The sequence below is a fragment of the Lissotriton vulgaris genome, chromosome 1_1, assembly GCF_964263255.1.
Source record: "Lissotriton vulgaris chromosome 1_1, aLisVul1.2, whole genome shotgun sequence".
Taxonomy (NCBI): Eukaryota; Metazoa; Chordata; class Amphibia; order Caudata; family Salamandridae; genus Lissotriton; species Lissotriton vulgaris.
In genome coordinates this window covers 554,746,403-554,772,751 of record NC_141685.1, presented here as the reverse complement: position 1 = coordinate 554,772,751, position 26,349 = coordinate 554,746,403, and the positions used below count along the sequence as shown (strand labels likewise).

The window sequence follows — 26,349 nt, the reverse complement described above, 5'->3', positions numbered from 1 at the left end:
GTGATTCAATCAGTCAATCAATCGAGATTTATATAGCGCAGCAAATCTACTAAGTTTAATCACTCTACTACTCTACACTCTACTCATTCTCTACTACTCACTCTCTACTAATCTCTACTACTCACTCTCGTCTCACTCTACTACTCACTCTCTACTACTCTATCCTCAATATCTACTTCTATCTACTACTCACTCTCTACTACTCTCTACTACCCACTCTCTCTCTACTCACTTTCTACTACTCACTCTCTACTACTCACTCTCCACTACTCTACTCTCTACTCATTCTCTAATACTCTCTACTACTCTCTACTACTCACTCTACTACTCTCTATCACTCACTTTATACTACTCATTCTCTACTACTCACTCTCTTCTACTCAGTCTCTACTCATTCTCTACTACTCACTCACTACTATCTCTCTAATCACTCTCTACTACTCACACTCTACTACTCACTCTCTAATACTCTCTAATCACTCTATACTACTCATTCTCTACTACTCACTCTCTACTACTCACTCTCTACTCATTCTCTACTCACTCTTTACTACTCTCTACTATTGACTCTACTACTCTCTATCACTCACATTCTATTACTCGATCTCTGCTACTCACTCTCTACTTCTCACTCTCTACTCATTCTCTACTACTCTCTACTACTCACTCGCTACTACTCTCTAATCACTCTCTACTACTCACACTCTACTACTCACTCTCTACTACTCTCTACTACTCTCTAATCACTCTCTACTACTCATTCTCTACTACTCACTCTCTACTACTTACTCTCTGCTACTCACTACTACTCACTCTCTACTCTCTACTCATTCTCTACTCACTCTCTACTACTCTCTACTACTCACTCTCTACTACTCACTACTATTCTACTCACTATCTACTACTCACTCTCTACTACTCACTCTCTACTCACTCTAATCAGTCTCTGTTACTCTCTACTCAATCTCCACTACTCTCTACTACTCACTCTAAACACTCTCTACTACTCTCTACTACTTTACACTCTACTCATTCTCTACTACTCACTCTCTACCACTCTGTACTACTCACTCTCTATTACTCACTCTCCTCTCACTCTCTACTCCTCTCTACTACTCACTCTCTACTACTCACTCTCTACTACTCATTCTCTACTACTCACTTTCTACTATTACTATACTACTCTTTACTACTAACTCTCTACTAATCATTACTCACCCTCTACTACTCACTCTCTACGACTCACTACTACTCACTCTCTACTCATTCTCTAATCACTCTCTGCTACTCACTCTCTACTACTCACTCTCTACTACTTACTCTCTACTACTCACTCTACTATACTCACTCTCTACTACTCTCTACTACTCACTCTCTGATCACTCTAATCACTCTATACTACTCTCTACTACTCACTCTAATCACTCTCTACTACTCTACACTCTACTCATTCCCTACAATTCCCTCTTTATTACTCTGTACTACTCACTATATACTACTCTCTACTACTCACTCTCCTCTCACTCTCTACTACTCACTCTCTACTATTCTCTCCTACTCTCTACTCAATCTCTACTACTCACTCTCTAATCAATCTCTACTACTCTCTATTACTCACTCTCTACTCCTCTCTACTTAATCTCTACTACACTCTAATCACTCTCTACTACTCACTCTTTTCTACTCTCTACTACTCACTCTCTACTCACTTTCTACTACTCACTCTCTACTACTCACTCTCTACTACTCTACTCTCTACTCATTCTCTACTACTCTCTACTACTCCCTTTCTACTACTCACTTTCTACTACTCTCTATTACTCACTCTCTACTACTCACTCTCTACTACTCACTCTCTGCTACTCACTCTCTACTACTCACTCTCTACTACTCTCTCCTAATCACTCTCTATTACTCATTCTCTACTACTCACTTTCTACTACTACTATACTACTCTTTACTACTAACTCTCTACTAATCATTACTCACTCTCAACTACTCACTCTACTCTCTACTACTCCCTCTCTACTCTCTGATGGCATGACATGAGTGACAGTGAATCGGGTCCCAGCATGATCGGCCATTGCGGCACTTTCATAACTCCGCTAGAGGTTAGCGCTATAAAACAAAAAGCATTAAAATGCAATAAGTCTCACCTTTCATTAAGGTAAAGCCATTTGCTTTGCTATATGATACCATTAGCATAGGAAGTGCTAATGGTATCAAGCAGCCCACCCTGCTGTGCAACATCTCTAAACAACATTAACAAAGCCAATAGTTTTCGCAGAAACAAAACCTATTGACTTTGTCAATGCCTGTCTTTATACTTTTTTGACAGGGTATAACGTTTTCGGAATAAAGCAAAACATGTCTTTCCTGACATACACCAGCAGACTGTGCAATAATCTCCTTTTACTCTTCCAATGAAGCTGTATCTTTTAAGAATGAGGAAAGGGATCAGACGAGTACATTGAATTAATATTTGTCTCATAAATCCAAATATTAGTCGAAACTCCATTTCGCTTTGGCTAGTATAACCTTATAAGTGCCTTGAAGCCTGCTCTTGATGTTCAATTGCTTCTTTTCCCCCTTATTTACAGTTTATTTGGCGCTAAATATCAGAGTATAAATGAGGGTGAGACGACTGAGATGGTTTGCAACATTACTAGCAGTTGTAAAATTAGTTATACTATGATTAAGGAAGACATTGAGGATACCTACACAAGATACATGCCTAAAGGATATGTTTGATATGGAAACCGATGAAAAAGTGATGTATAAAATAACCTACCCAAATCTAAATTTGATCTCACTAAAGGATCAACATGTGGATGGAAGATGCAGAAAATGGAGCAAACATGATGAGGTGGGGAGGGTAGAAATTGAGAAAGGGTAGGTGAAAATGATGGAGAAGATGATTATGTTTAATACTGGATTATATTGAGCACTAGACTTTTATAACAAAGATGTACTTTAATGACAAAACAATATACTATGGTTTTTTTCAGTAATTAATTGCATTACAAAGTCACGAGTCAGATAGGTTTTTATAAGATTAATACATTCATCACAAACACAAATGATAATTCGGTTTGAATCCATTCTTATGCCCCGAGTGACCATAAACGGTCTATATAAGCTCCTTACTGTTTTCATCCCCCCAGCATAATGATTCGTTGAAAGTTTCCATCAGACCGTTGGTCATATTTCCAGAAACAATACATCGAAAAGTTGCATCTTTTTTATTTATATCAAACACTAAGGGGCAAATTTACAAGCACCTTGCAACACTTTTGAGTCATTTTTAACATGGTAAAAATGACGCAAACCTGGCGCAAAGGGTTTGTATAGAACCCCCAAAGTTTAGTTTAGCTATTGGGCCCTTTTAAAAGTTCATGTTTTGCGTTTTAAATGAATGATATGCCTACTCTGATTTATATTCTGAAAGATTAAACTTTTTTAAATATATTGGATTTGATTGCATTGGTGGGAAATATTTTACTCTGTATCTAATGTGTATCCAATATTAGTGTGTGTCACATATATCAGTGCCAATAAACCGAACCACTGGACAAAAGTGAGCAACAGAAGACAATACCAAACAAATGAAATATACGTTGCACTATATATTTATTTTTTAAATGTATACGTACCATATGCACATTTCTGGCATCCATTTTTACATTTGATCTCGGGTTCTCTGGTTCTCGTAAGATGTCATTAGACGTATCTTGTTTTTTAGAAAAACTGGAAAATCATTGAATAAATAACTCAGAAACAGAACACAAATAAAACATCTCTAATTCAATATATATTTAGGTCTGGGTTTTAACAGTGCAGCTCATATACAAACCTATAGCTAAAAATATACAAAGAGTGGACTTTTTCTCAGCCATTGATTTGAAATGTTGTCAATCGCATCTTTACTCAGCCCAGTGGAGTATACATCTCTTACTTAATGTAAGCTGGCTGTTTGGCATCATAATTCCATCTCCACCAGGGGCGCAGCTAGACCCGAACTTCGTGGGTACTAGTACTAAACAGTGTTGGTGAGGCTACCATTTCACACACTTGGGGATGAGACAGTATTAGAATATATGTTTGAAAGGCCAGTAGTTCTGACTTTAATATGCTAACACATGGAAAAGGCATTACTCCGGGCTTGTTCTTACCTGTAGTAGCACATTAAAGCCGGATCTTTTGTCTTTGCCAATGCATTTCCCTGAGACACCAACCATTGCTGAAGTTCACCGAGTGTCCACCAGACCTGCGAGTATCTTATGTCTAAAAGATGGTTGGTGCACGTCAGAAATTAAAGGACTGAAGGGTTACTGGAAAAGTGTCTTTTCTCATTAAAAGAATTATGAACTGCATAATGATAACATGCTTCCAGGAAACAATAAGATATATGTGGTGGAATCTCCCAATGTGCCCAATATAGTGCTCCCACAGAAATTGTGAAGTGGACTTGAGGTGTGAAGAATAAACCGGGATAAAGAAAATTGTGGGAGCGTCTATGTGGCTGTCACAGAATGAGGTGGGCTCACCAACTGCTCAAAAGTAAGGGATATCCACAAAGAGTAATAAGAGTACCTGTTCAGAATATAAAAGCATGAAGGTGTTGGTATTTCTACAGCATGGACGTAACCCGAGAGTGACAGAGCGTTGCCCAATGAGGGAGGTGATGTAAAATGATGTAAAATTGTACTCATCAAGTGGTGGCTTATATCTTTTTGTTAAATGCACTTAAACTAGTATCTCACATATTTAAATTATAGACACACTGTGATACATTTTCAGTCGATGCCAAGTTGTCCTTAGATCGTCAACTTAGCCACTAGACCACATCTCCTTCCTTATTTGGTGTACTAGAACTTAAAAAAAGCCTTTAACATTCAATTTCACCACTCCTTGTGAACACTCATGTTCTGTTGAGGATTTAACTTAGCCACTAGGACGCATCCCTCATGCTGTCTAGTGAGTGAACTGAATGCAAATTATTTTGGTATTCATGTTTTATACATGGGTAGCACCTAAATGAGTTGACTCTTGTTTAAGGCTGAGGTTTATCTATCTGCATCTAGGCAATGGTTTAAAGTTAAGTAAATATAGAGCATGCATAATAGGTAACTGTGTAATCTAGTCCAATATTACCATTGAGGGGTTCTGGTGATATCTTTGGACTTGTAGTTTGTAAATATCACCAGAAGCCTGAGATGGCAATAACAAAGTACCCATTATGTATGTTTTTGTATTACAATCTGTTTTATTCAAAGTGCAGCTAACAATACGCATTGACTGGAATTAATATGTTGATGTTTTATTTACTTGTCACAAGATTCATTATTGATAAAACAATAGGCAATGGTGAGATCAGTGGATTTACGTGACTCTGGATGCAGAGTTTACATATTTATGGATGTACTGAATTTGCCACGTAATTTCTAAAATAGGCAGATTTCACCAAAATTGATGATTCTAGCTCAAACTGATGCAAATAATGCTGCCAAACAAAGTGTCACATCATTTGCATTCTTTGTTGCACAATTTCAATATCCTTAATCCTTCAAGCTGCATAATCCTAGTAGTCTGGAGAATTTAAAACACAGTGGCAACAAAATCTATATTTCATAATTAACCAGGAAATATGTTCCATATTTCCGGTTCCTTAAAAATATGTGGGTTTAATACCACTTCTTTGTGTGCAATAAAAGCACCAAAACATGTAATACATGCATTTTTACTTGAAGATGTAATGACTTCTCAATAATCTCCATTATATCCATCAGTGTGGAGAGATCGTGTAGGGGATGAGTACCTTTTTTTATGTGGTATTTTCTGTCATATAAGGTAGTGTGCAGAGCAATGAGGCTATATTGTAAATTGCAATTATATATGTCGACTTGGGACTATCATTGGAATCCTTCCCTATGTTTGAGGTGCCACCAAGCCATACATTAGCGATTATCACACATGCACTAACAGAGGCTACTGAAAGAAATCCCACTTACTGTACGATTGAAGTTCACTTTTCCTCATGAGCTTTATTCTTTACTCCTCCGTCCACTCACTTTGGGGCTTACTTGCTTCAATTACGCAAGGGAAGGGAATATATAAATTGCCAAACTCCTACAGTATGTGAAGGGGTTGCATTTGATGTTCCACGTGAAACACAAATTCAAAATTGACTAGACCATCTTTTACAATTGTAAAACATAGCTGTCAAGTGAATCTGTCATATGTACAACATCTTCACTCCAACCCAGTGCTCAAATGACTAAACGAAGTGTTGGTGACCAAACAGTTTCTTTAGAGATTGGTTTCCCCACTATCCTCAAACAGCAGGGTCCACTGACAGTCAAAGGCAGAGTTCTTATGAAGTGAGCAAAGCAATGGGTGAAATATGCTGTGAAATTTGCTTTAGTCAATGTAGACACTGCCCTACTTCCACGCCCTCAAATGCTCAATGTAATCTTCAAACTGCTCCCTGTCAGCTCATGCAGAATGGCCACGCGGGACCTCATCACCAGCAAGCTGGACTATGGCAACGCACTCTGTCGGAATCACTGTCTAACTGCTAGAAGACTTCACACCATACAAAACCCAGCAGCCAGACTCATACTTAGGCTTTCCCCTGTGTTCACATTACCTCGCCCTACATAGACCTCCACAGTCCACCCATTCACTAACCCATATGCAACACACTCACCAGGTACTTCTGCTCAGTCAGAATTCTGCTCAAACACACCTCCCACATGCATAGAATCAAATTTGACTGTTATACTTTTCCCTACCTCCTGACCAATGCCTGAAACGCCCTGCCCCTAAACATTTGAGCTGCCTCCTCCGTACTTGAGGTCGGCAAGGAAATGGAAACATGGCTCTTCACCTGACACACTCACCAGGTACTTCTGCTCAGTCAGAATTCTGCTCAAACACACCTCCCACATGCATAGAATCAAATTTGACTGTTATACTTTTCCCTACCTCCTGACCAATGCCTGAAACGCCCTGCCCCTAAACATTTGAGCTGCCTCCTCCGTACTTGAGGTCGGCAAGGAAATGGAAACATGGCTCTTCACCTGACACACTCACCAGGTACTTCTGCTCAGTCAGAATTCTGCTCAAACACACCTCCCACATGCATAGAATCAAATTTGACTGTTATACTTTTCCCTACCTCCTGACCAATGCCTGAAACGCCCTGCCCCTAAACATTTGAGCTGCCTCCTCCGTACTTGAGGTCGGCAAGGAAATGGAAACATGGCTCTTCACCTGGACAAGTCCCAGTCACAGCTGAAATAACCCCTGCTTTCTCAGAACCGGGATACTCTCCAGGATGAGCTGGCACTTTACAAAGACTCTTAAGAAAACATGACATAAAGTTCACCTTAGCATTATTGCTGTGGTGTTGTACATAGATCTCTCACTCAGGTGTCTCCTGTGTCACACTCTGTCTCTGTTCTTTTCCGTCTCAGTCACACTCTCCTTATTTCTTTCTCACCTTTTTGTCCATGTTTGCACACATGCCTAATTCTCTTTCACTACGATCTACCTTGTCTTTCTCTCTCTCTCTCTTTCTCTCTTCAATCGCTTAACCCAATCCATTCACTCTCACTATCATTCTCCCTGCCACCTTCTACTCCTTAATCCCTATCCGGAAGATGAACCTAGGTACGAGATGTGTGATGCTCCCACAGAATATTAGCCCATCCTGGTTTTTCAGTTCTCACAGGACCTCGGGTTTTACATTATGGGAATGAATGCTGAAAGAGCTCAACTCTGGCTGTGAACTGGCTCAACTTGATCTATGTCTGCACGGGGCCTCACCGTTGTCTGCATTTTAGCTCATCAGCATACTTAGAGGAGCTCTGTTCTGTCTGCCCTGGGTCTCTTATTATGTCCTTGCAATTTAGGTTATGTCGGAGAAACCTCAAGAACAATGAAACTCCGACTGACAGAACACAGGTCCGCTATCAAAACATGCAAATTGACAGCACCTTTGGCGTCTCATTTTTCTGAATTTCATCACTCTCCATCACAGATTCGATGGCGGATCTTAGAAAAGATCCACACGTCTAATAATAATGGTGGAGATAAAATAAGAAAAAAAAGAGAGGTCTATTGGATCTTTTCTTTAAATACGTTTACCCATGGTTTAAATAATGACTTACCATGGGTTAATGCGATACTGTAATAAATATACATTATAAACGTGTCACTACTAACATCTATAATAAGTATAATAAGTATAAACTTAGGTCTCCCACAGTACTCAAGTATATTTTCCAAAAAAACATTTCCATGGAACGTTCTATGCTAGACCTGGGTACACCGTTAGCATAAACAGTGAGGTGTTTCCCTTTAAGATACACGTGATATGAAGCAAACCAATGAACGTAGGCGTTATATAAACCAATGAAAACTCGTTTGTCAAATTCTTGGCTGAAACTTTAGATACCGCCGGGATCTTAGTGCAACCGGTCTGCCTTATCTACACAAATCAAGGTAAGCTTTATCCTGCACGAACACGCTTTAGGCATTTGCTAAAACTATCATATGTTTCCCGTATTATAACGCGAGCCGCGTTCCTGTCTCCCTCTAGATAAAAGACGCCGGGAACCTTTGGCAGCCGGTTTGTCTCAACCTGCATAAATACAGGTAATAACATAACTCTCGGTAACACGCTGCCTGTGTTTATGAAATTTTTAATATGGCGCTCATATAATAAAAGCATCCGCACTGCGTTTTCTTGTCATCTAGAGAAAAGACCATCAAATCGGGGTCGTTTGATTAAACCATTGGCACGTGGCGTCTTACAGAAATCATACCGTTCGATAATTTTAAAGTTGGTAAGAAGCCCACTATCTTTCAATAATTTAGTAAAAGGACATACATAAACTAAACAATTATAAATGCGAGTTGTCCCCTTTAAAGTAGATGGAAAATCATCTTGTCCAATCAATGTAATGTAATGCGCGCTATACTTCCTTCATGATCTAGATAAAAGAACATCTAACCAGGAACGTCTGATTGAACCAGTGTCACACAGCGCCTTACAGAAATCAGTACTGCAGAGAAAAAATCTTTATACTTGGTAAGAAAGTTACTGTCCTTTAGTACGTAAGGAAGACGTCATGTACAAACTAGGTAATCGCATAATGTGAGATGTACCCCCTCTGTTTCAGACTGGAATCAACAGCGCATATCGTCCTTTGATGTTAGCATTAAAGGAATAGAGGAACAGAGTAATAGAGTAAGCGGAATAGCATGCGTTACGAACTAAACTATTTAAGCATAGCATCGGTTGATTATGTTATATCAGGTATGTCCCTTTATTCCAAATTAGAAATAGGAATACCATATGTTAGCATATGCCATCAGGTAATAAGCATCCGGAGAACGCAAATCAAGACAAATAGAGCTTGTACTTATATAGAATAAATAAGATAGCGCTAATAATAAAATCTGTTCTATTGCAATGAAAGGTGGCCTTCTTGCTAATGGATTGTTATCTAATTTCAGAGAAATAAATCTTCTGCCTCCACCTTTACATCCACATAATCCTTTTTAATGCGAGTATTCGATGTCAGCCGCATAAATTGTCTATCTAGGTAAGCATAAATTGATGCTAATCGATTGTTTGGAGTAACTGTCTTTAGATAGGTCCACAAGTAAATGAACATCCGCTATACCCCGACAGCCTATCGCACAAGTTACTACTTGTGTAACGATATATCTGTAAGAGACATTAGTTAGTGATAGATTCCTTACCTTAGAATATCCCCAGGCGTCAGACTGGATCCGGAAATTTTTGCGTAGCAATACCCCTGCGCGCTGGTAGGCGTCGTCTGCGGCTCCGCGTCCGTCGTCGGCGTCGTGAGCGCCGGGATGACGTCATCGGAGTATATAGACGGCGCCCATGCGCGCTGACGTCAGTTCTGATAACACAGCTTTTCCGCGCCAGATACGCAGAGCCATGATAGAACTAACACTGGTGCCATTGAAACTAGGGCCCTGAAAGGGGATGACCTTAACCCTAAATATCGGTTCGCAGAACGGGGAGGATGGGAGGGCGGTAAGGAATCTATCACTAACTAATGTCTCTTACAGATATATCGTTACACAAGTAGTAACTTGTGCATCTGAAAGAGACACGTTAGTGATAGATTCCTTACCTTAGAATAGATACCCCAGCAATACCAACCCCGGTGGTGGGTCTGCGAACCAATATCACACCAGAAAGTCCTGGAGGACGGAACGGCCAAAGAAGCCATCCCTCCGGACTTGACTGTCCAGGCAGTAGTGTCTTGCGAACGTGTGCAGCGAGGCCCACGTGGCTGCCTGACAGATGTCCTGCAGGGGGACACCGCGGCCCAGGGCAGTTGTCGTTGCCGTGGCCCGAGTGGAGTGAGCCCGCAATCCAGCCGGGGGCTCCTTCCTCGCCATGGAGTAGCATGCTTGGATGCACAAGATGATCCACCTGGAGATGGTCCTCTTGTGTACAGCCTTTCCCTTCTTCGCGCCCACGTAACCAACGAAGAGTTGGTCATCCACCCGGAATTGGCGAGTGCGGTCTAGGTAGTAGGAGAGCGCACGTTTTGGATCCAGACGGTGGAGCCTCTCCTCCTCTTTCGAGGGATGCGGAGGCAGAAAGAAGGTGGGCAAGGTGATGGACTGCCCGATGTGGAAGGCCGTGACAACCTTGGGCAGAAAGGAAGGTCGTGTACGCAACACCACCTTATCAGGATGAACAGACAGGAAAGGCGGAGAAGAAGAAAGAGCCTGGAGCTCACTCACCCTCCTGGCAGAGGTGATGGCAACCAGGAAGGCCGTCTTCAGCGTAAGGAGACGAAGAGGACAGTTATGAAGTGGCTCAAAGGGAGCACACATCAGATAGGTGAGAACAAGATTCAAGTCCCACTGGGGCATCACGAAGGGAACAGGAGGGAACATGTGTGTGATGCCCTTCAGAAATCTACTCACTATAGGGGACTTGAACAAAGAAGGCTGATCTGGAAGCCTCAAAAAGGCTGAAAGAGCAGAAAGGTACCCTTTAAGAGTGCCCAGAGCAGAGCCCTGCTGGGCAAGGGAAAGAAGAAAGAGCAGCACTTCCGAAAGGGGTGCAGAGAGGGGATCCACAGCCTTTGCTGCGCACCATGCCACAAATCTATTCCACCGGCAGGCGTATACCGACTTTGTGGAGGGACGCCTGGCTGCCAGAATGATGTCACAGACTTCGGGAGGCAAGTCAAATGGCCTCAACTGCCGCCGCTCAATCTCCAAGCTTGTAGGTGGAGACTGGACAGGTTCGGGTGCAGGACCGTCCCCTGCTGCTGCGACAGAAGGTCCTCCCGAAGAGGCAGACGAATCGGGGGATCGACTGACATGCTGAGTAGCTCGGGATACCAGTATCTTCGAGCCCAGTCCGGAGCCACAAGGATAACTTGGGCCCGGTCGCGCCTGATCTTCTTCAGCACTCTGGGCAGAAGTGGTATAGGCGGAAAGGCGTACAACAGGCCGCAGCTCCACTCGCGACGAAAAGCGTCTCCGAGCGAGTGCCGCCTTGGAAACTCCAACGCGCAGAACTGCTGACATTGCGCGTTCTCTTCTGTGGCGAATAGATCTAACCAAGGCTCTCCCCACTGTCGAAAGAGACCTTGCGCCACGTCCGAGTACAGACGCCATTCGTGATCCATCATGCACCGGCGGCTGAGTTCGTCCGCCCTGGCATTCAGAGAACCTGCCAGGTGTTGAACCACCAGAGTCACGCCCTGATGTTCCAGCCACTGCCAGAGGCGCAGAGCCTCCTGGCAAAGGGTCCACGACCCCACACCGCCCTGTTTGTTGCAGTACCACATGGCGGTGGTGTTGTCGGTGAACACTTGCACCACGCTCCCCCTGACAGAGGGGAGGAATGCCTTCAGTGCAAGACGAATCGCCCGCAGCTCCAGAAGGTTGATGTGGAGCCGGGACTCCGCCGGAGACCAGAGGCCTCTGATCTCCGCCTCTCCCATGTGGCCTCCCCAGCCCTGGAGGGACGCGTCCGTCACAACTACGTGCTCCGGCTGGGGTAGAGAGAGGGGTCTGCCACTGACCCAGTCGCGGTCCGTGAGCCACCACTGCAGTTGCTTCGCAGTGCCCTCCGAGATCAGGACATGATCGGACAGGTTGCCCTGATGCTGGGCCCACTGAAACTTCAGGTCCCACGGCAGAGCCCGCATCCGCCACCTGGCGTGACGCACCAGAAGGATGCAGGAGGCCATCAGTCCCAGAAGCCGCAGCGTCAACCTGACCGAGACCCGGGATAACGGCCCGAAGATAGGAATCAGAGCCTGAATATCCCGAACCCGCTGCTCGGGTGGGTAAACCCGAAACTGCGCCGAGTCGAGAACCGCTCCGATGAAGAGGAGCTTCTGAGAGGGACACAGGTGTGACTTCGGCACATTGATGGAGAACCCCAGCAAGTGCAGGAGGTCGGCCGTAGTCTGGAGGTGGCTGACGACTGTCTGGGGCGAGCCCGCCTTCAACAACCAGTCGTCGAGGTAGGGGAAGACCGATACCCCTTGCCTGCGCAGATGGGCTGCGACCACCGCCATCACCTTCGTGAACACCCGTGGGGCGCTGGTAAGGCCGAAGGGGAGCACGGTAAACTGAAAGTGCTCTTGGCCTACCGTGAACCGCAGGTAACGCCGGTGGGCCGGCAGGACGGGGATGTGGAAATAGGCGTCCTGCAAGTCCAACGCTACCATCCAGTCTCCTGGGTCCAGGGCAGCCAGGACCTGAGCCAAAGTGAGCATCTTGAACTTCTCCGTCCGGAGGAAGCCGTTGATGTTCCGTAGATCCAAGATAGGGCGTAGGCCCCCTTTGCCCTTCTTGGGTACCAGAAAGTAGTGGGAATAACAGCCACGTCCTACTTCTGGCCCAGGAACGCGCTCGATGGCCCTCTTGGCCAAGAGGGCCGAAACCTCCTCTTGCAGAAGTTGCAAGTGATCCCCCGACACACGGTGGTATTGAGGTGGCATGGATGGAGGGGAAGACTCGAAGGGGAGGGAGAAACCCCTTCGGACAATTTGCAGCACCCACCTGTCCGAAGTGACTGTATGCCAGTGGGAGAGGTGATGGCGAACCCTGCCTCCCACAGGCGTCACATGGGCCTGAAAGCTCGGACTAGGAAGGTTTTGAGGCGGGGGCTGCTGAGGGAGGTGTGGACTGGCCTCGCCGCTGGCCCCGACCACCGCCACGGCGGTTCCCACGGCCGCCACCGCGTTGCTGAACATTCTGCGGCGCGTGGCTGACGGTCCGTGGTGGGGCGCCCCTTCCGTGGCCACGAAAGGAGCGAAAGGCACCCGATTGCTGGCGTGGGGCCGTAAGGCCCAAGGACTTGGCCGTGGCCCTGGAGTCCTTGAAACGTTCCAGCGCATGGTCTGCCTTGTCGCCGAAGAGGCGACGGCCATCAAACGGCATGTCCAGGAGGGTGGCCTGGACATCGGCCGAGAAATTGGCGGACCTCAACCAGGCGTGGCGTCGAACCGCCACCGTCGTTGCCATCGCCCTGCCCAGTGAGTCCGTGGTATCCAGCCCACACCGGATGGAAAAGCGTGCCGCATCTCGGCCGTCCGCAAGGGTTTGGCTGAGTTTAGCCCTGACCTCCTCAGGGCATTGTGGCAGCACCTCCGCAACCGTGTCCCACAGAGTGTGGGTGTAGCGGCCCAAGAGACAGTTGGTGTTCACTGACCGGAGCCCTAGGCTCACAGACGAGAAGACCTTCTTCCCGAACTGCTCATATCTCTTGGATTCCCTGTCGGGCGGGGCCGACGGGAATGCGGTCTGGGAGTTGGAGGCCTGGATGACCAGGCTCTCGGGGGTGGGGTGGGTGGACAAAAAGCAAGGGTCGCCCGGTGCCGGGCGGTAGCGTCTGGCCACGTTCCTATCCACAGGGGGACCTGTGGCGGGCTTGGACCAAGTGCCCAGCAGAACGTCACACAAGGCCTCATTAAACGGCAGAAGGGGCTCCGCGGAGCCGGACTGCTGTTTGAGTACCTCAGTGAGGAGATTAGTCCTCACGGCCGCGACGGGGAGCTCAAGGTGTAGGGCCTTAGCTGCCTTCGTCAACACTACACTGTAAGCAGAACCCGCCTCCGAAGCCACAGTCGGGGGCGACGTAAATCCAGTGTCTGGCGAGGTGTCAATACCACTGGCCTCCCCAAGCTCATATGTCCAGTCCTGATGAGACTGGCAATCACGTGCCAGAGGGTCCTCGGACCCCTCCCATTGCTCCTCGTCACCCGGCTCCTGGAGACCAGGATTAACAGCCAGGGCCTCCTCGTGGAGATAGAACTCTCCGAAGGCCGACGGAATCGGCGCCCAGCGGCGCCCCTCCGACACCTGAGCAGGACCGTAGGAAGCATTGGGGTCGGCAACCACGTCGGCTGCCGGGGACGACACCTGAAGGGACGTCGCCGGCGAGGTCGTAAGGTCGACCGGCGAGGTCCCGGATCCGGAGCCGGATCCAGCGAGGTCGCGCGGCGCCGGGACCGAAGTCGCCAGCGGCGCCGGGGCCGAAGCACCCGACGTCGTCGGGGCCGAAGCGCCCGACCCGGAAGGACCTCCAGACGGAGCCGATCGGCCCGAAGGCGCCACGGGAACCGACTGAGGAGGGAGGGCCCTCATGGCCATGAGGTACCTCTCGACCTCCTCCTGCGACGCGCCGTGCCCAGGGACCCGAAGGTGTGGGGCAGGCGGCGACGCTTGCGACTCCCGCGGAGCCGCGTGGGCGGTGTCGCCCGAATCCCCGGTCGCATCGAGCGAGCGACGGGGCGGGTCGGAGGACCGATGGTGTCGCTCCGACCTCTCATGCCTCTTACCTGAGGACTTGGAACCAGACGATCGGTGTCTACTCCCGGAACGTCGATGACTCCGACCTCGCGACCTGTCCCTCGACCTCCCGTGGGACCGGGACCGGGACCTGGAGCGGCGCGGGGCCGACTGCCTCAGCTCGAGACGCTTGCGGGACCGCTCCCGCCTAGCCTTCGACGTCAGGGCCCGGCAGTCGGAGCAGGTTCGATCGTCGTGGTCGAGGCCTAAGCACTTCAGGCACCGGCGATGGGGGTCCGTGACCGACATGAGTCGGCCGCACTTCGAGCAAGGCTTGAACCTGGGCATCCCTGGCACCGATAGTCGAGAATCGACTAACTAGAGGATCAAAAAGATCAAAAAAGTTTTCAGTCAAAAAGTGATTGGGGGTAGAGCTTCTTCCGGATCTGCGCTAGCTGGCGCGGAAAAAAGAAGAACTGACGTCAGCGCGCATGGGCGCCGTCTATATACTCCGATGACGTCATCCCGGCGCTCACGACGCCGACGACGGACGCGGAGCCGCAGACGACGCCTACCAGCGCGCAGGGGTATTGCTACGCAAAAATTTCCGGATCCAGTCTGACGCCTGGGGATATTCTAAGGTAAGGAATCTATCACTAACGTGTCTCTTTCAGATATCAATATACCCAGTGAAAAAACAAAAATGCTATAAAATCCGAACAGACCACAAAATATGACAGGGTAATATAAGAGATGTGAATAATGTATATCATAATAAAACGTTAACGATAATTCATGAAAAATAATTTAAATGTTTTCTAAATGTACACAAAATCACGTGAAAATTTCTTTTCTTCATCCTTTTTTCCCTCTCCCACTTATATTTCTTTCCTTTCCCTACCGTAAGGTTGTTTCAACAGAATAAACTTTTCAAAATGAGGGAAATAGTGACATGCAAGAAATGGTCATACTGAACACATTAGGCTTTGTAATATGTTGTGAATATGTAAATAGATTTGTGTAGATTTGACAGAGATGTGTGTATATATGTGTAAATGAGGTTTTTATGTAAATTTGTACATCATCATATATGTTTATGAGCGGTATTATCAATATATGTAAACCACTAGCTTTTGACACATGATAGTGTAATCCAAAATACAAACTTTTCTTTGCACTGTAAATACAAATTTGTAAAAATATCTTTCAAAATATTTTTTACAGAAGTACGATGGTACAGTCCTGAGGAAGACACACCTGTGTCGAAACGCGTAGACAGGAAACCATCTTTTAGTTTTTATATTGTAATTGATGAGTATCTGAAACTATGCATATGCAACAATGCTGAAATGTTTTATTATCTATGTATAATCATGTATCAATTTTTATCATTTAATCATGTGTTGTAAAAGGAATTAAACTGTATCTTATGTACAAAAGCAGTTGCTGATCACTATTATTTTTGTTTGGCAAATGCCAGTATTCATGTGCTAGTGGTTATTAGAGATTTGCCTGGGTGTTATATTCACACTAACTGTCTGCCCTGGGTCACAGTGTTATGTTTGCAGGAACTTATCTCCAACTCAATGAAAAAAATTACCTATGGGTACACGGTGTGTCCTTTATCTGTGCAACGGTTCAGCACTATGTATGTGGGGAAATTGGCTGCATCTGTGCTGGAGCTCAGCTTGATAAGGTTATGTTTGTGGCAGAGTTCCACTCTGTATGCACAAGAACCTACTTTTCTCTATAGAATGTATGTCTTCTAAGTTTTCAGCCTATCTGCAGAACAACAACCAACTTCTTCTCCTTAATAAAATAGGCATTGTAATTAGCTTCTTGATATCGAGCAAACTTCACCCTTTTGAATGGTGATTTTTAATTGACTTTGCACTGTAAGAGTTTGGACACGTGGTGTTGTATGGCCGGGATGCCCGTCACCCCCTCCCAACACAATCCCCAAGGATGGGAAGTCGGACGCAGGCTAGAACTTTTGGAAGGCGGGAGGGAGTCACCCTCCCGGCCGTATTTATTAAAATATGAAACAAAATTTAAAACATTTAAATAAAAGTTTCATAATCATGTACAATTTTACATTTATTACATTTCGATGAAGACATGTTCTTTGGCTAACCTTAACAGATCTCTAATACAAAGATTTCCTAGCCGAGTCTAACATCCTGCAAATGCATACATTCTAAATTAAAATTGTACATCCTAGCATTAAGGGCCAACGGCAAGGTCTTAACCGGTGTCAGATCCCTACTACCAAAACTCTCGCCCTCACGGTATGAGTGGCGCATGCGCAGAGGACTGTACCCTCATTGCCAACTGTAATTTCCCTTGTCGTGGTGGGGGCCCCCTTTCCACTCGACGCCATCTTAAAGGTCGTCCGAGTTCCCGTGTGAGGTATCTGTAGGAAGGACAGCGTGGACTCCCCCCCCATCCCCACACTCTCTATCCGCCGTCGCGGATATCCGGCCCCCGGGAAATTAGTAGGAGGGGCATATAGCCGCCTCCTCCCCTGGGAGGGGCCTATGGCCGTCTCCCCTTAGGCGACCCATCCTTAGTGGGTGCCGCCTCCCCGTGGGAGGGGCCAATGGCCGCATCCCCCCGGGCGCTCCCATCCATTCTGGGTGGCGCCCCCCTCTAGGGACCTTGAAATTACTGCTCACCGATCATGACCTTACCGCCACAGGCCGGATAGTTGACCGACTATCCGGCCCCCCCAACTCCTCCTAAAGGTTATGCTTCCTCAAACCCCTTAGCCATGCTATGAAGTCTCCTATGAGTAAAACATTCCCCTCCCGGGACAGGTGAACCCCATCATTCAGATACATGTGATCACCCCGAATACACCCATGAGGAATGCTATGCAACTGCGCAGAGCGAAACAATCTACCAATTTTATTGTTTACCTTCTTCACCGAATGGTTCAGTGCTGACACCGAAAGGCCCCCCCGCCATACTTTCCTGGGAATCATGTGGGACCAGGCAATCGTGCACCCCGGGATTCTTTTTGCCAACCAGCTAACAGCAGACAAAACTTGTTCAAACAACACTCGTCTACCCAGTGTCACCAAGTCATTGCCCCCCAGGTGTACTATGACTACAGATGGCGGTGACCTTTGCCGCCCTAAGAGACCCTCAACGAATGACTCGAATTGGTCAAAACAGAGCCCGCCCTTCCCATGGAAGGTCACTCTGTACCCGTATTCCCCAGCTGCGCGAGTCGCGTCACCTGCTTTGAATACGTCCCCGACGCGCCTCACGTATGAGTGGCCCACGACCCATACCACTCTCTCTCTAGACGGTGATCCATGACCGCTGGTCTCCTGGTACTTGGTTGACTGCAAATTCCGCCCCGCGTGACAGGCTCGCGAAACTGTAATTCAAACAAAAGACAAGAAGCGTGAGTGCATGTCAATTGACTTTACAACATGTGCAATCGCACATACCTTCTGAAGCAATTCGAGGACCATCGTCCCAACTGTTTCACTTCATCCGCACTCTGACCCCTGGCTGTAGCCTCAGTAGCAGCCCCTATCCTAAAGGAGTGGGTCCCAAACTCGCACGGGTCCATGCCCGCAGCAGCGATTGTCAGTGCTAACACCCTCTGGAACTGAAACCTCGTCAGTGGGGTGCCATCATTGTGCCTCAGCAAACTCCCCCCCCATGTAGCCACCCTCAGTGCCAGGTATTCCTCTATACACATTATCGGGCACGTGGGGGACCCTCGCACGCGCTGCACAACAACACTATTTCCCGTAGCCCCCTGGTCGGTCTTGGACCTGGCTATCGTGACTACCATCGAATCACCCCTAATTAGGACGTGATCCCTGCACAAGCCTCCCTCAACGTCTTTCTTATTCCTTGCGACCAGTTCGCTCACCCGCCTAGCCCCATGGAACGCTAATGCGAAAGCTGCCCGGAACAGAACTGCTTCGAATTGGGAGGAGCATGTCTCGACTAATTTCGCCATGAGTAGGGACAACCTTTCTAAGCCAACCGGGCGCCTTTCATCTTGCTTGCGACCCTCGAGGCGCTGCCAGCCGTGAAGGGCTTTTTTCACCAAAAAGGAACCTGTTGGGTCTTTTATGCCATGCACCTGCGCCATGAATGAAATGGCCGCCCTATGCCTATTGGCCATTGCCGCTGATCGGCCTTCTCTGTGCAGTGCTACCAAGAACCCCAGGAAGGATTCTTCCTGACCCCAGTTCTGATTCCCTGTCGGGCCCAAAAATGTGCAATAGGAACGAAACGCTCCTTCGTATGCTTTCCTCGTCCTGGGGGCTAAGCTTGCTGCCACGAGGTCTTGTAATCCGGGGCACCGATTAGCCAAAGTGCTTCGGGGAATGGTGCCGCCACTAGGTCCGCTGTAGGTAGATAATCCCTGAACGCCTGCATATGTGAATGAGAGAGTGCATCAGCCGCATGATTCAGTACACCCGGCACATGTTTCGCCCTGAAATGTACATTCAGTCTCATGCAAAGCAGCACAACTTCTTTCAACAATCTCAAGATCCATTTGCAGCGTGCTGCCTGTTGGTTAATGCACTCGACAACATTCATATTATCAGACCAAAATACCACAGAGCGGTCTCTGAAATCGTCTGGCCATGCCATCAGAGCAACAAAATTAGGGAATAGCTCCAGGAACCCAATGTTACTTGTGAGACCGCTGGAGTGCCACCACGCCGGCCATGTTTGTGCCGACCATCGGTTACCCAAAATGGCGCCAAATCCCACGCTCCCCGCCGAGTCAGTCCAGAAACCTATCTCGTCTGAAGACGCTGGCGGCTTGCTCCACACTACTCGACCGTTGAAGTCCGCCAGAAATGCCAACCAAATGCGCATATCCTGGCGAACCTCTGCAGACAGTCTCGTACGGTGGTGTCCTTCTTTGAGACCAACCATAGCTTGTGCAATAGAGCGTGAGAAGGGGCGGGCCATTGGTATAACTCTCAAGGCAAAGTTAAGCTGACCCACTGTTTGCTGTAACTGGTGCAGGGTCACTTTCTCCTTACTAAGGCATTGCTTCAGGGAAGCCCTAAATTTGGCTACCTTTCCCACCGGCAAACGGAAACATCCCTCCACAGAATCGAGCTCAATTCCCAGAAACTCCAGTGAAGTAGATGGTCCAACCGTCTTACCCGGTGCCAATGGGACTCCAAACTCCCTAATGAGGATGCAGAAGTCATGTAGCGCCTGCGCACATTTCGTGTCGCCGGCTGCTCCCAAGAACAGGAAGTCATCTAGATAGTGCATAACATGCCTATGCCCTGTGGCCTCAGTGAATGCCCACTCTAAAAAACAGCTGAACTTCTCAAAATAGGCACAAGAAATGGAGCAACCCATCGGCATGCATTTATCCATGTAATAACTCCCTTGGAATGCAAAACCCAGCAAGCGCTGATCCTGTGGGTGTACCGGGAGCAACCAGAACGCCGATTGGATATCTGATTTCGCCATCAGCGCCCTGGGGCCCAGGCGATTCAACATGGTCACAGCATCATCGAATGATGCGTACCGCACCGAACAGACTTCTGGGTCAATGGCCTCGTTCACCGAGGAACCCCTTGGAGCAGACAGGTTATGGATAAGCCTATACTCCGCTGGGTCTTTCTTCGGGACCACCCCTAACGGGGAACAGATGAAATCCGCCACCGGTGGGCGATGAAAAGGCCCTGCCACTCGGCCTAAGCTGACTTCTTTTGCGATTTTTCTCTCTACCACACTTGACTTATGTTGCGCCGATAACTGGTTTTTACAAAAGGAGTCCCCTCGAAAATCCCCCGCCGGGATGTGGAAGCCGTGCAAGAATCCCTTCCTCAACACCCCAGCGGAGACATGATCAGGGTATTTGTTTAACCAAGGAGTCATAGCCATGAGATCAACGGGTGTAGGCAATTGGTCACAACGTTCTACCTCACTCCTGCTTGGACCCTCCCTTTCCTCCCGCCCCGTTACTTTTCTATCTACATGAACTCTCCGGGTGTGAGGAATTCCCACAGCCCGCACACACATGCTTGAACCTACATGTTCCTTGCGGTCTGTTACAGTTGCCTCGATTGAAGCCCCAACAGACCCCCCGCTTTCCACCATTCCCGCCGGTTTTCGGCTGGTGATCGCCACCAGCGCCTGCTCAAAAGGGCACCGCGGGTTTTTGGCGGGAGAACCCTGACCCGCTCCCGCCCGGCGAGGATGTACCTGCCGCCCCCGGCAGGAGCTGCTTATGCCATGAGAACGAGTCGAGGCAGTCCCATGTCAGAGAGGCATCATATTCTTTCGCTTTTCGGAATTTCATGTCATAACCTTTCCATTCCTCTCCCTCATACATTGCATAGAAATCCATAATACGAGTTTGATAGCAAGACAGTTCAGTTAATACCTCGGGTTTACGTTCCCCCATAACTGCAGTAAATATTGCAAAGGCCTTCACCCAATTCGTTATCGTTTCATCAACCCTGAACTCCGACATCTTGGCGCGCCACACGCTCGGGTGCCACAAATCTTTCTGTGTTTTAGCATATTCCATCTCGCGATGGTCAGTTAATAACGAAAACATATTGACATACTTGTCTCCCCATATTAACTCTTTTGTGGCCATAGGGATGTGCTGTGCCACCCTCTCCCTCCTTGAGGGTAATGAGCCCTCCCCCGCCATTGGCAAAGCGAGCTCACCCGGTTCGGTCGTTGTTCCCGCCGTTTTCTCGAGACCAACTGCCGGTCCTACCGGTGTCACCTGTGGGGAAACAAGAGGGAGATTCGCCTTCGCGGCATCTCGCGACTGCCGCAACTGCTGGATTAGTAACTTGGCCTCTTCGGCCGTGTCTCCCGGCGCCTTGGCACCCCCTGCCTTCTTATTGAGCCATGCGGCCAACTGGGTGGCCAATTCAGGAGGCATATCCTCCTCGTTAGCGGGGGTAATCACAACCGGGATCGGTTGACCCGCGTCTGGGATTGGTACTGGGTCGTCAGCTGGTGTGACAGGGGTGGCCGGGGGCACCTCAGGGACCGGAACCTCCCCTGAAACCGCCCTCTTCTTGACCCGCTTCCCTCTACCCTCGGGGACGATTCCCGGCAAAGCCAAGCCTATAACCTTCTTAGGGTTACCAGGATTGCTCAGTGCAGCCAGCTGCTTTTTGACGTCCGCCAAACCTCGACCGATCGATGGGACTTGTCCGAGTTTCCGCTCCATGCCAGCCATTCGGTTCATCAACATGCGTAGCACCTTATCCGTCTCGGAACCCTTTCCTGCTTTCTTGACGGCCATGGTTTCGATTATCGGCTACGAGCAACGAGGTCCTTGATTCTTCGTCTTTGAGTAACTGAAAGAAAAACAACAAGATTACAAGTTCTCAAAATTGCTGCTTGTTCCGTCGAGGGCTCACGAGCACGAGTGGGTGCAGCCTTCATAGCACAGGAACAAGAGGACGCTTCTTCGGATTCCCGCTCTATTTATTCTTCTGCGGGAGGGCGTGTACTCTCCTCTGGTACGCCTACTGGGCGTGGCCATCGGTGTAGGTGTCTGGGACAACCCCTCTTGGGCGGGAAAAGGCGCGCCCCGGCTACGCCGCTTCGGGCATACCAGCCGAGACACGCCCCCCGCCCAAAATGGTTTCCCGGGAGGATCGGGGCACCCAACCATACGTTCGGGGGGACCGAGTGGTCGCCCCTTTCCAATCTCTATTTGCCCTGTCTTCTTATCCCCTCTCCATAGTTTACCCTCTTCCTTTCCAGAGTGTGATTTGTTGTCAACATATTATTGATGTTCATTATTTTTATGTCATTTTGGTATGTTCTTTTGGTCTACATTTGCAGTGAGGAAATTTAGAAAGAGTAAGGAAGAGAAAGCTGAGACAAGGAGACAATGTTAAATATGAAACAAGACAAATAAATGTATAGGGTGTGTCAGAAACCATACAGATGCACTAACCTGTAGCAAAGTGCAGCAGGAGCGATGTCCGACGCTAAGTCTCCCTATCCCCTGCAATGGCACACCCCAGGTGTAATGAACCAACACCACTGAGCGTAACACCGCCAGGGAAGGGGAAAAAAGGGATAAAAGAAACAATAAAGTGCAGCTGTTCAAAATAAAGTAGCAGATAACTTCGGATATCTGTTCGAAGTATAATTCTCTGATCTCTGGTGATAGACCCTGCAGAGGGAGAGACAATGTATCATTCATACATTCCATACATCTGAATAGATCAATATACTATGTGTATGGAATATAACTTACAGTTTAGATAGCCACAAGAATCTCCAATTAACCATTCAAAAACAGGAAAAAATAAAGCATAAAAAGAAAGAAAAAGGTTCTGTAGGTAGCAAGACACTCAATATACTATGAGCGTAGTCCCATTAGATCCTTTTGCAACTTGAACAATATATTCCTTAGTCTTAGGTAAGCTAACAGTTCATATACGTTGCAGAATCTTCTGTTACTTCACAAAAGGATTCAATGTCCAGCACGTCTTGGATTTACACAGTCTCACTCCTTAGGAACATGTAAACATCCAAAAGTTAATACAAAAACCATAACAAAAATCCAGAGTCTTTGGCAAGTTCCAAAAGCAGAAAATAAATTCCCCCAAGGTCAAGGTTGAGTTTAAAACTGTTCGTTTTTCTTATACTTTCATCATTAGAGCAACCGCTCTTCTTCTGGGATAGCGCGACTGTAAACGCGCTGCTGAAAGAAACAAAGGCGCCTACCGTGAAGCCGATTCTGAATGGGTGTAAGCGTCAGTTCTCTGTTCAGCTGAGAGCTGCGCCTGCCTCAGATCCCAGCGCGTTCAGTGCGCGATCTAGGCTAGGCGGAAACAATTTTCAAGCTTACCGACTTCGAAAGTTCAGGAATGGCGAACCAACAGGAAACAAAAAACGAAGAAACTCAGTCGTTTTTCAAGGCGCTACTAGAGCTGCAAACAAACACAGCTTACTCCTAGGATCAGGTGACAAGCACCGGACTGCTGCTAGAGGAGGAGTATAAGTTTAGAAATTGAAAAGTGAGAAAGGACATCCGCCCCCAGGCATTCTGGGCAATGTAGTGTACCAACATTCTCACACTAATTACATTCATACAGACAACCCAGGCTACGTTGTGACAGAACCCCCTCACTAGGACCGACGCCTCGGCGGTCCACCAGGCTTCAAAGGGAAACGAGCGTGGAAACGCCTCAACAGGGCTGGACAATGCACATTAGCACGGGGCTCCCAAGACCTATCTTCAGGGCCATACCCTTGCCAATCAATGAGATACATCACTCGGCCTCTCACATATTTGGAATCTAATATGGCCCGTACCACATACTCCTCTTCACCCTCCACTAGGACCGGAGATGGCTTTAAGGGTAACCTAGTGTGAAGGGGACATGGCTTCAAAAGGGACACATGAAACACAGGATGAATGTGCCAGGAAGAGGGAAGAGTTAATTCCATAGCCACAGGATTAATAACACGGCTAATAGGATATGGACCCACAAACTTAGGTTTTAGCCTAGTGTTACCCTTGAACTTCAGATGCTTAGTGTCGAGCCACACTTTCTCTCCCACCTTATACGATGGTTCGGGTGTTCTCTTTTTATCAGCCTGACTCTTATCCCCGGCTCTAGATGTTTCTAGATGTAGTTTAGCTTCCTGCAAGACTGCCCGAAGATGAGTGTGATGGTCTTGTATGGTAGGATGCAAAGAAGTAACTGGTTGCTCAAAAGGCATCATGTTTGGATGAAATCCGTTAAGGCAATAGAAAGGAGAACAGCCCAATGAGGAATGGACAGCGTTATTGTAAGCAAATTCTGCTGTCCAGAGAAGGATACTCCATTCCTCATTATGCTGTAAGGTGAAACACCTGAGATACTGCTCTAAGGTTTGATTTAACCTTTCTGTTTTGCCATCTGTCTGGGGGTGATAACTAGTGGATAATCTAGCATCTACCTTCATGGCTAAGCATAATGCCTTCCAGAACCTCGAGGTGAACTGAGTACCCCTATCTGTAATCAAAACAGAAGGTATTCCGTGCAGTCTCACTACTTGATGAAGGAAAGTGATAGCTAATTCTCCTGATGTAGGCAATTTGGGCAATGATACAAAATGACCCATTTTAGTTAGATGATCTATTATGACCAAAATGGTATCATTACCTCGACTGAGTGGTATCTCCACTATAAAATCCATAGAGACTGTATGCCAGGGTGCAGGTGGAACAGGTATAGGCCTCAACAACCCACTAGAAGGCTGATGCCTAGACTTAGATTGAGCACATATAGAACAATGTTTAATGTACGCCTCTGTATCTTTGCGCATAGTGTTCCACCAAAAGTATCTAGACAAGGCCTGAAACGTCTTTTGTAACCCCAGATGACCAGCTACAGGGGAATCATGAGTCCATGCTAACACTTTTTGTTGTACTGGCACCTGAGGAATGTACAATTTATTGTCATGGAATAGCAAGCCATGTGACCTCGTTCTGTGTATAGGTGCACCATCCAACCATCCTTGCACATCCATTTGTCGGTAGTGTGTTTTTACTTCTTCCAGGAAATCATCTGCTGTTACCACCACTGGAATCACAGACTCAAAAGAGGCATTCTGTAAAATGACGGGAGGTTCTTCTGATGACATTTGTGTATCCTCCATACCAGAGGAAGGTCTTGACAGGGCGTCGGCTTTACCATTTTGTGGGCCGGGTCTAAACTTGATCACGAAATCGAAATCCGCGAAAAAGAGCGACCATCGAAGCTGTCTAGGCGTCAATGCCCTAGCGCTCTTCAAAAACAGCAGATTCCGATGATCTGTAAAGATTTCCACTGTATGCCTAGCCCCCATCAAATGATGCCTCCATTCTTCACAGACCCTCTTGATTGCCAGCAACTCCTTGTCGGTAATGCTATAGTTCACCTCACATGGTATCAGCTTTTTTGAGAAATAAGCGACCGGATGTAGCTGGCCCGTGTCTTGGTTTCTCTGAGATAGAATACCACCGATAGCATAATAGGACACATCCGTTTCCACAACAAAGGGCTGAGCCGTATCAGGATGTCTCAGTATGGGTGCACTGGTGAAACAACTTTTTAAGGTCTGAAAGGCGTGTTCTGCCTCCTCTGTCCAATGGAATTGCACTCCTTTTCGCAGAAGAAAAGTCATGGGTTGGATGATCTTTGAAAAATCCTTGATGAACCAGCGGTAGAAATTAGAACATCCAAGAAAACTCTGGAGACTTTTCACGCTAGTAGGGGATTTCCAAAGAACTATGGCATCAGTTTTCTTCCTGTCCATGCAGAGTCCTCCTGGCCCAATCACGTACCCCAAGAACTCTACTTCCTCTGTGTGAAAAAGACACTTTTCCAACTTAGCGCACAAGGCATGTCTGCTCAGTCTTTCCAGTACTGCAGTCACATGAGGCACATGTTGTTCCAGGGAAGCAGAGTATATTAAAATGTCATCAATGTATACCATGCAGCATACATCCAATAAGCCTCTCAGCACATCGTCCATAAAGTATTGGAATGCGTCGGGGGCGTTGCAGAG

The 26,349-nt window shown here is 47.3% G+C and overlaps 1 protein-coding gene across 1 annotated transcript in view; it reads right to left on the bottom strand.

The window, feature by feature from the left end:
- The window catches only part of HFM1 (helicase for meiosis 1), a 2,890,879-nt gene that overhangs the window by 127,057 nt on the left and 2,737,473 nt on the right, over positions 1-26,349 (bottom strand). The window contains exon 36 of the mRNA XM_086925623.1: positions 3,654-3,747. Within this exon, the coding sequence (XP_086781749.1) occupies positions 3,654-3,747 (94 nt within the window). The remainder of the gene's footprint in view (positions 1-3,653; positions 3,748-26,349) is intronic.